Below are 10,000 nucleotides of genomic sequence, written 5' to 3'. Positions count from 1 at the left end.
GTGCAGTCCCATTTCTCGTTTTGTAATTCGCCGATGGAACAAGTTTCTGCAACTACTCCGTTTTCAATTTCACTTGTCAAGGGAAAGAAAAATTGATGTACTTCTTGCCTGTCCAGACTTTCTCCTCCTGGTGCCTTTTTTTTCTGTAGGATGGAAACAACTCGTGAAAGTTTTAATTATCCCGAGGAAACCTTCTTTGTTAAGTGATGATTAAGGGAGCTGAATATGTTCTGAGTGTTGGTGGAAGTTCGTATTGTGAGCGGAACGAACGAAGGCAGTGCAGGTTAGTGTGGCAATAGATAACAATTGAAACTTGGGTATCATAACGAGAAAAAACGAAGCAGAGGAAAAAAGTAACAGCAATTTTGTGATTCTAAGGATTACACGAACGAAAAATAGAGTTATAGTATACGCCAAGGGAAAAATAAATAACTATGCCTTATATTAATGAAAAGGTGTGAAACGAAAAAAAAGTACGAAAAAATAAAGAAAAAATAACTGACTCAATGGGAAAAAAAGTAATGATGTGATAGAAGAATGGTGAAAGAAGTTAAGGAAAGTAAAAAAATAATGTATAGAATCTCTTTAATTTTTTGGGTGTGCAGTGAGGACATAGTGCGCAGTGTGTCCGAATGGTGACAGCAGATAGAATGAGCGCAGTTTGCATAGTGACAGCAGAAGCAATGGAAAGGTTTGCATTGTGCTGACTCGTGTGTCCACTCCGGGCCTGGCTAGGGGGCCACTTGTATGACGCTGCTACACACACACACACACACACACACACACACACACACAGAGAGAGAGAGAGAGAGAGAGAGAGAGAGAGAGAGAGAGAGCATTTTATAGCAAACGTGGGGTTTTATTTACCGTAGAGTGTTTAATATTATTTTTTAAGAGAGAGAGAGAGAGAGAGAGAGAGAGAGAGAGAGAGAGAGAGAGAGAGAGAGAGAGAGAGAGAGAGAGAGAGAGAGAGAGAGAGAGAGAGAGAGGCTTTAAAATCAATCAACACTCACTCTTGCAAACACGGACAAAACAAAAACTCGGGAACTTTGCGGCCAAAACTGGACCGTCATACAACTCTTGACGAATTTGCAAACTTGTCATGAGGAAGCGAGACGGACGGACGGACGGACGGACGGACAGATACAGACAAGCAAGCTTTTTAATGAACAGGTAGAGAGACTGATGGATAGACTTGACTGGACCAGAGCAATCCAGCTTGATTGATGAAAAGCATCAAAGTGGTCGAGAGAAGGAGGGATAAAAAGAACACGGTAATTCATTTTAGAGGAGAGATACAGCGTGTTTGATGTTTGGAAATGTGAGGACGTGTGGCGGATGTGAAGGAGAAAAGATGTGAACTGGTAAAAATATACACATTTTATTTTTGGAGTGAACTGAAGCATATAAGATAAAGGAATATAGGTGACAAAAATAATCATATGCATAAATAGATTATTTCAATGATAATATTAAGAAAAAATGAGGTGGATGTGAAAGAGGAAAGATGTGATTTGGCAAAAATACACAAATAGATTAATTTCGGAGATAATAATTGAAGCATATCTGATAAAGGAAGATGAGGGTTGAGAAAAATAACTAATAGATTAATTTTGATGACTGAAAATATAAGGAAGAGAAACATTTCAGATGGAGAAAGATGTGGCTTGACAAAAATATACAAACAACTTAATTTTTGAGGGAATCGAAGTGTATCTGACAGAGGAAGGTTGGAATTCCTTAAAACAGACAAATTAATTTCGATCGTTCAACGTTAGAAGACACCTAGCCAGGAACAAAGAGAGAGGTGGATCAGAAATTGAAATACAAGAACACAAGAGGTGAAGAGAATAATACAAGCCAAAGATGATAGTTAAGGAAAAGAAATTAACCCGAAAAAAAAAATAAATAAAAAATAATGAGAATGAAATAAAAGAACAAAGAAATGAATAGGACAAACAGTAAAAAAATATAGCAAGTCATACCAACAGAGATAGAAAAAACAGAAAATTGTAGAAATATTAGTGAATCAAAAGAGTTCTAACCAGGAAAATTAAAAAAAAATAAATATGAATAAATAAAAGGTATGGTTTAAAAAATGAATGAATGAAGGAAACATTTAGAAATACATACCAAGTCACAGTAACACAAAAGGTGAAAAAAAAAAATGGAAAGAGGTAGAAATATTAGTAAAAAAAAAAAAAGAGATCTAAGGAGAAAAATAAAACAAAAAAGGCTGAATATATAGTTTAGAAAATGAAAGAATGACGAAAACACTAAGAAATCTATACACTGTCACACCCACGCAAAGATGAGCAGAGGTGACAGTAACGCAATGAAATAGACAGAAAGTGAAGGAACCAAAAAGAGAAAGAAGAAGGGAAAGAAAGGATTAAAGGGGAAGGACTGGAAAGGAAAGAAAATTGAATAAAAATAAGAAATTGAACAGCGTGACGTGGAGAGAAAAGAGGAAATAAAAAAGATGTGGAGAATTGGAAGTCACGATTGGGTTACCTTGCACGCTCATTAACGTAGAGAATTGTGGAACAGGTAAACACGTCCAGGTAAACACGATACAGACAGAGAGAGAGAGAGAGAGAGAGAGAGAGAGAGAGAGAGAGAGTTACTGAAAAAATACTGTTGCATGATAATTCTCTCTCTCTCTCTCTCTCTCTCTCTCTCTCTCTCTCTCTCTCTCTCTCTCTCTCTCTCTCTCTCTCTCAGGTAACACAAACAAACGAAGTAGATTTCTCTTCTCTTCTTTCTCCTCGTCTTTCTTCTTCACGTCCTCTTCTTCTCTTCTTTCTTTCTTCCTTTTCATTTTCTTTGTGTTAGGCTTCCTCCTCTTCCTCCTCTTCCTCCTCCTCCTCTTCCTCCTGCTTGTTTTTATCACCTCCCTCTCTCCTCGTCATCGTTTTCTTCCTTGTTGTCCACACCCTCCTCCTCCTCCTCCTCCTCCTCCTCCTCCTTCTCCTCCTCCTCCTCATCCTCCTCCTCCTTCTCCTCCTCCATCCAATATTAAAGTCGAGTATTGCGTCTGACTCTAGCAAGCACTCCACATACCGCCTCAAGCTTCCTCCTCCTCCTCCTCCTCCTCCTCCTCCTCCTCCTCCTCCTCCTCCTCCTCCTCCTCCTCCTCCTCCTCCTCCTCCTCGGCTTAATACCTAATGTAAAGTTCTAAACCGGGAGTCATCTTTACTTTTATTTTGTTTTTCATTTCAGTTTTCCTTTCTTTTCTTCTTCTTCTTCTTCTTCTTCTTCTTCTTCTTCTTCTTCTTCTTCTTCTTCTTCTTCTTCTTCTTCTTCTTCTTCTTCTTCTTCTTCTTCTTCTTCTTCTTCTTCTTCTTCTTCTTCTTCTTCTTCTTCTTCTTCTTCTTCTTCTTCTTCTTCTTCTTCTTCTTCTTCTTCTTCTTCTTCTTCTTCTTCTTCTTCTTCTTCTTCTTCTTCTTCTTCTTCTTCTTCTTCTTCTTCTTCTTCTTCTTCTTCTTCTTCTTCTTCTTCTTCTTCTTCTTCTTCTTCTTCTTCTTCTTCTTCTTCTTCTTCTTCTTCTTCTTCTTCTTCTTCTTCTTTCTCCTGTCTTTTCTTCTTTTATTCCTTTTTATCCCCCTCTCTCTACATTTCCTCATTTTCACTTTCTAATTCTTTTACCTTTAAGTTAACCTTCCATTCTCTCTCTCTCTCTCTCTCTCTCTCTCTCTCTCTCTCTCTCTCTCTCTCTCTCTCTCTCTCTCTCTCTCTCTCTCTCTCTCTCTCTCTCTCTCTCTCTCTCTCTCTCTCTCTCTCTCTCTCTCTCTCTCTCTAGCATTAACACTTTTCCTTATTGGTGTGTGTGTGTGTGTGTGTGTGTGTGTGTGTGTGTGTGTGTGTGTGTGTGTGTGTGTGTGTAGTCTCGTTCATGCCAAGCCTACTGACCATAACAGTTAAAAAAGCAATGAAATAAATATCCCATAAGAACTGTAGCCCTCCTCCTCCTCCTCCTCCTCCTCCTCCTCCTCCTCCTCCTCCTCCAAAATAGCCACTCTACCTTCCTTTTTTTGGTCTCCACTTCTCACTTTCCTTCTTTCCTCCTCCTCCTCCTCCTTCTCCTCTTCCTCTCCAGTCGTGAGGAAATAGTGTCTCCATTCTCGCCTCGTTAGAGAGAGAGAGAGAGAGAGAGAGAGAGAGAGAGAGAGAGAGAGAGAGAGAGAGAGAGAGAGAGAGAGAGAGAGAGAGAGATAAAAGTGATGATGAATGAAGTGATGATTTCGTTACAGCTTTTTTCCCAACAAAAGCATTTATATTGTCAACCGAGGAAGAGAAATAGAGCGAAGTTAATGAGATAAATTCTAGCCGCCATTTTTATGAGAGAGAGAGAGAGAGAGAGAGAGAGAGAGAGAGAGAGAGAGAGAGAGAGAGAGAGAGAGAGAGAGAGAGAGAGAGAGAGAGAGATGCAAAGTCAACTGAAATGTAAAAGAATAAGAGATTGAAAGTAAGGAAGAATAGAAAGGAAGAAGAAAAGAAAGAAAGGAAAATATAAGAAGAATAGCAGAGAGAGAGAGAGAGAGAGAGAGAGAGAGAGAGAGAGAGAGAGAACGTAAAAAATAACACAGTACGAAAAAGAGAGAGAAAGAGAGTAACCAAGAAATAATAAACACATAAAAAAAGGAAAAACAGAACTGGACAAATTTATAGGGGAAAAAAAATAGTCTACGCCAGTCAAAGGGAAAAGGGAAAAAAAGGGAAAAACGTTGAGTCCTTTGAAATCGAAAAGAAGAAAGCTGGAATATATATTTTTCTTGAAGTCAATGAGGCGAGGAAAGACCAAAAATACTCCTTGAGAACGCCATTGAGAGAGAGAGAGAGAGAGAGAGAGAGAGAGAGAGAGAGAGAGAGAGAGAGAGAGAGAGAGAGAGAGAGGTCACAACTTTCCATTAACTCCTGTTCTTCTTACTCTTTGCTTTCTTCTCTTCTTTGGCGATTGAGTCCCTAAGCCGTAAAGAGGAGGAGGAGGAGGAGGAGGAGGAGGAAAAAATAGGACATCGAGGAAAGGAAGAGGAAAGGATAAAGCAAGTGGAAAAAGGGAAAATGCAGTTGAATCCTTCAGAGAGAGAGAGAGAGAGAGAGAGAGAGAGAGAGAGAGAGAGAGAGAGAGAGAGAGAGAGAGAGAGAGAGAACATGGACCTGATATCACAAAGAAGGAGACTGGAGAGGTACATAAGACAATGAGAGATAGAAAACAAATATTACATCATAAAAAGAGACAGTGGAACCGAAGTGACAGGAGAGGACAAGGACACACTCACCCGTGACAGTGAGCGCCGCGTCCAGCACCAGGGGCGGCGTGGTGTCCACCTGGCAGCGGTAGTCCCCCACGTCCTGAGTCTGCACGTCCCCGATCACCAGCTGCCACTTCTGCCAGCCGTCCCCCGCTTCATGCACCAGTCGGTACCTGCAGAATGGACACACACAAGGATTCGAGTATGGATTTGTTATATTTAAGGGTTGTAGATGACAAGATAAGAATGCAATATGGGAAACAAGACAGTAAGAAGGCACAAGTATATGAGATTGTACATAAATGACAGACGAGGATTAGAAGTCATCAGGTGTGTGCAATATCATGACACAAGGAAGGGTGCAACACTCGCTCGGTATTGCCACACCTGAACACAGCAAAATATTGGGACACTGCAATACCACGAGGACACACTGCGAAGGCACAAAAAAAGATACAAGACTGGACACTAGGACACATGAACACATCAGAGAGTTAAACAGGACAAGAACACAATATACGAGACACGAGAAAGAAAAGGGAAACATAACACAAGGAAAGAGAAAACTGAAGAAAAAAACAACAAAAGAAGAATAAAATAAAGAACACAGGAAACCCAGAAAGGGACACAGGACACAAAATAAAGGAAGGTGTAGCCACGTGGGACACTCCATCACGCACCACAGCACGTGAAGATACCAACACAGCAATATTAAGGCACTCCCTCCCACCCTATGGACTCTTCAAAGCCAGCCGAGGGAGGAAGAGAGAGAGACAGGCAGCTGGGTCCCTTTGAAATGTGTCTTGAGAGAGGCGTAAAGGAAACAGGGAAGATTTACTTGTCTATTTTAGCTTTAAATGGTAAAAGTAGCGAGTTTATCTTAGTGAATATATAAAGAAACTCAATATTATTACGGTTATTGTTTTTATTTGTTTATTTTATTGGTGTGTTATTTTTTTTATTTGTTTAATTGCTTAATTTGTTTGTTTTCTTTCTTATGTACGGAAAGTAATGGATGAATAAATTAAATTAGTTTTTTTTTTGTGTGTGTGTGAGGCATATGTTAATTTGACTCTCTCTCTCTCTCTCTCTCTCTCTCTCTCTCTCTCTCTCTCTCTCTCTCTCTCTCTCTCTCTCTCTCTCTCTCTCTCTCTCTCTCTCTCTCTCTCTCTCTCTCTCTCTCTCTTAATGTCATCCTCGTTCTTCAATAAATAGCAAAAAAACTCTACGGTAAATGCAACCTACGTTTAACTATCAAATTCTCTCTCTCTCTCTCTCTCTCTCTCTCTCTCTCTCTCTCTCTCTCTCTCTCTCTCTCTCTCTCTCTCTCTCTCTCTCTCTCTCTCTCTCTCTCTCCGGGGACTGGAAACATTGGCGCGGGAATCCTCACGCTCCTTGTTGTCCACTTCAAGACAGGAGGGAAAAAAATACCGTGATTGTTTCCTCCTGACGCTGCGGAACATTTTTGTGGCCGCTTTCCTGCTGGCGGTGTTTTGCTTAGAATATTTGATGACTCTTGCTGCCGTGTTTGAGAGGCAGAAGCAGCAGTAGGAGGAGGAAGAGGAGGAGGAGGAGGTGGTGGTGGTGAATGAAGATATGTATGAGGGAATTACTGCTAGGAAGGAGAGGATGGGAAGAAAATGGGAGAGGAATTGGAGAAGGAAGAGGAGAAAGAAGACGAAGAGATGGTGGTGGTGGTAGTGGTTGTGGTGGTGGTGGATGAAGATGAAAAAGAAAAGGGAAGAGGAGGAAAAGGAGGAAAGAAAGGGGAAGGGGAGGAAAAAGGGAGAGGTGATGGATGGTAAAGACACTTATGAGAAGGAAACGAATAATAAAAGATGGGAAGGAAAATGGATGATGGGAAAAATGAATGAGAAAGAAATATGAAGAAGAGGAGGGGAAGGAGAAAACGAATAGGAGAAAGAGGAGAACGAAGAAGACAGGAGGAGGAAGAGGAGGAGGAACATGTACAAGAAGGAAAAAAATAATAAGAAGAAAAAAAAAAGAAAGAACAAAAACAAGAACAAGAATTAAAACAAGAAGAGGAGAAGGAAGAGGAAGAAAACATCAATGAAAGGAAAAAAAACAAGAATGGAGAGAAAAGGAGGTGGAAGGAAAGGAAACAGAGAAATAGGAATAATTTGAGGTAATTAAAGAGACACAGATGAGGGAAGAGGGGGAGAGGAGGAGGAGGAGGAGGAGAAGGAGAGATGAAGGAAACTCATAAGGGAGGAAAGTAAACCACCAAATAAGCGGAGAGAGAGAGAGAGAGAGAGAGAGAGAGAGAGAGAGAGAGAGAGAGAGAGAGAGAGAGAGAGAGAGAGAGAGAGTTATCAGAAAATAAATTTTGACTCCTTTGGATGAAATAGTGAAGAGAGAAATAAGATAGCAAGATAACAATATAGAAGGAGAAAAGCAATAACGAAGAAGAAAAGAAAGAAGAGAAAACAAGATAATCACAAGAGAAAGTAAGAAGGAAGGAGATACTAAAGAATAACAAAGAAAATGAGAAACAAAACAAAACAGGATATGTGAAAGAGAGGGAACATAATTCAGACCACTATTCTCTCTCTCTCTCTCTCTCTCTCTCTCTCTCTCTCTCTCTCTCTCTCTCTCTCTCTCTCTCTCTCTCTCTCTCTCATGTCACTGCGCGGACATCGATAAAAATCATATGTCAGAGTAATAATTGTTGTGAAATGTGCTTGTTAACTTTTATTTAGAATGTCCAGATGAGAGGACAGCCGTTGTGTGTGTGTGTGTGTGTGTGTGTGTGTGTGTGTGTGTGTGTGTGTGTGTGTGTGGGTGGGTGGGTGGGTGTGTTTTGGGGACAAGTTGAAATGTGTGTGTGTGTTTTCGTGTGTCTATGTGAAGTAATGGAATGTGTTAAAGGCAAAAAATATTCAAGACGTGAGAAATGTGGTGTTTTTTAATGCAAATAATGTTCTGGGTTACCTTTTTTGGGGGGAATTGGTGTAGAAATTAGGAAGTATTTATAGGCGTGGTGCTGGCCTGGGTGGTGTTAATGGTGGTGTTGTGGTGTTGTTTTCTCTGGTGTTGTGTCGATTTGTGGTGTGTTTCGGTGTATTGTGATATGTTTTTTTTGTGTTGTGTGGTGTTATTGTGAATGGTGTTGAGGTGCTTTTGTGGTGTTGTGGTGTGACTTGCTCGCATATCATGTATTGTGCCAGTTTAGGTGTTGGTCTGCAAACAGTATAACAGAAGACACAAATTAACAAACAAAACTACAAGTAATAATGGAAAAAACACAAACTACATTGTAAAAAACGGAAGAGCTTAACAGAGAAAGTGAGGAAAGTTGGAGTTTATTGCTAATTACACTAGTAGTTTGCGGGGGAAAAAAAAATTAATACCTTACGGAAGTTAAATAAATGTAACACGCACAAGGAGAGAAATGAGACAAACGTTTTCTGTTGGGGGGGAAAAAGTAAGAAAGAAAACGCGACTTGGAAAATATAACGTCGTCTTGTCACGCTCATATTTTTGTCATATTGTTGTCATATTGCAGGAAATGGAAGAAAAGAATTTAATAAAGGCAAAATGGGAAAAAATGAAAACCAGAAAAGCACGTGACGTTACAACATAAGAGGAAACGTGCACGCGGATAAAACAAACGAGAATAAACAAATGCACGAAGCAAGGAGAGAAAGAGAGAAAGAGATTGCACGACAGGAAGAGAGGGAAGGTGAAAGGGGACGAACTACAAAGAAAGAGGAAGAAGAGGAAGAGGAAATAAGCATAATAACATTTTGCACAAAGTTTTATTTTAAGGTCGAATTAGAATCAAGAGAAACTGAAATGTTAAAGGTTATGATTACTAGGTATTTGTGTCTTCCTCCTCCTCCTCCTCCTCCTCCTCCTCCTCCTCTTCCTCCTCATCCATCTGATCTCTCTCTCTCTCTTCCCCCATTCCACGACAGTCTTTATCTCTCCATCTCCCCTTACCTCTCTCTCTCTCTCTCTCTCTCTCTCTCTCTCTCTCTCTCTCTCTCTCTCTCTCTCTCTCTCTCTCTCTCTCTCTCTCTCTCTCTCTCTCTCTCTCTCTCTCTCTCTCTCTCTCTCTCTCTCTCTCTCTCTCTCTCTCTCTCTCTCTCGTCAGTAGTAGATGGTCGTAGTCATTAGTAGCAGAACGACCTACACGACACGCTATTAGAGAGAGAGAGAGAGAGAGAGAGAGAGAGAGAGAGAGAGAATGTGGTAGTTAAACGTGACTTGCATTTACCTTAGCTTTTTAATGTTATCTATTAGAAAAAGAGGATAATGTGTCAGAGAGAGAGAGAGAATGGATCTTACTACCACTACTATCACCACCACCATCACCATTATCACCATTCCTCGTATATGTGTGATAGTGAAAAAATAAATGAGGAGGAGGAGGAGGAAGAGGGGAAAGAAGACATGGACTCACTCTCATCCTTCCCTTCCTGCCTTTCTCCCTTCCTTCCTTCCTTCCTTCCTTTCTTCCTTTCTTCACTTAATGTTTATGTATGAGGAGGAAGGCAAAAAGTAGTGATAATATTCTCAGGTCCGCGAGGAAGATAAATAAGGACATTGACAAACTGTGTATTTTTTTCTCTCTCTATGATAATTCGTTTACAAGAAAAATAGCCTGTGTGTGTGTGTGTGTGTGTGTGTGTGTGTGTGTGTGTGTGTGTGTGTGTGTGTGTGTGTGTGTGTGTGTGTTTGTGTTGCATGGTTTTATCTTGATTGTGTTTGATGTGTTAGTG

At 40.4% G+C, this 10,000-nt stretch overlaps 1 protein-coding gene across 1 annotated transcript in view; it reads right to left on the bottom strand.

The window, feature by feature from the left end:
- LOC135091829 (basement membrane-specific heparan sulfate proteoglycan core protein-like) overlaps positions 1 to 10,000 on the bottom strand; it is an 87,019-nt gene that overhangs the window by 14,271 nt on the left and 62,748 nt on the right. The window contains exon 5 of the mRNA XM_063989829.1: positions 5,283 to 5,428. Within this exon, the coding sequence (XP_063845899.1) occupies positions 5,283 to 5,428 (146 nt within the window). The remainder of the gene's footprint in view (positions 1 to 5,282; positions 5,429 to 10,000) is intronic.

The sequence above is a fragment of the Scylla paramamosain genome, chromosome 38 (assembly GCF_035594125.1).
Source record: "Scylla paramamosain isolate STU-SP2022 chromosome 38, ASM3559412v1, whole genome shotgun sequence".
Lineage (NCBI taxonomy): Eukaryota > Metazoa > Arthropoda > Malacostraca > Decapoda > Portunidae > Scylla > Scylla paramamosain.
The sequence above is the reverse complement of the archived record's forward strand: the minus strand, read 5'-3'. Positions and strand labels throughout refer to the sequence as shown.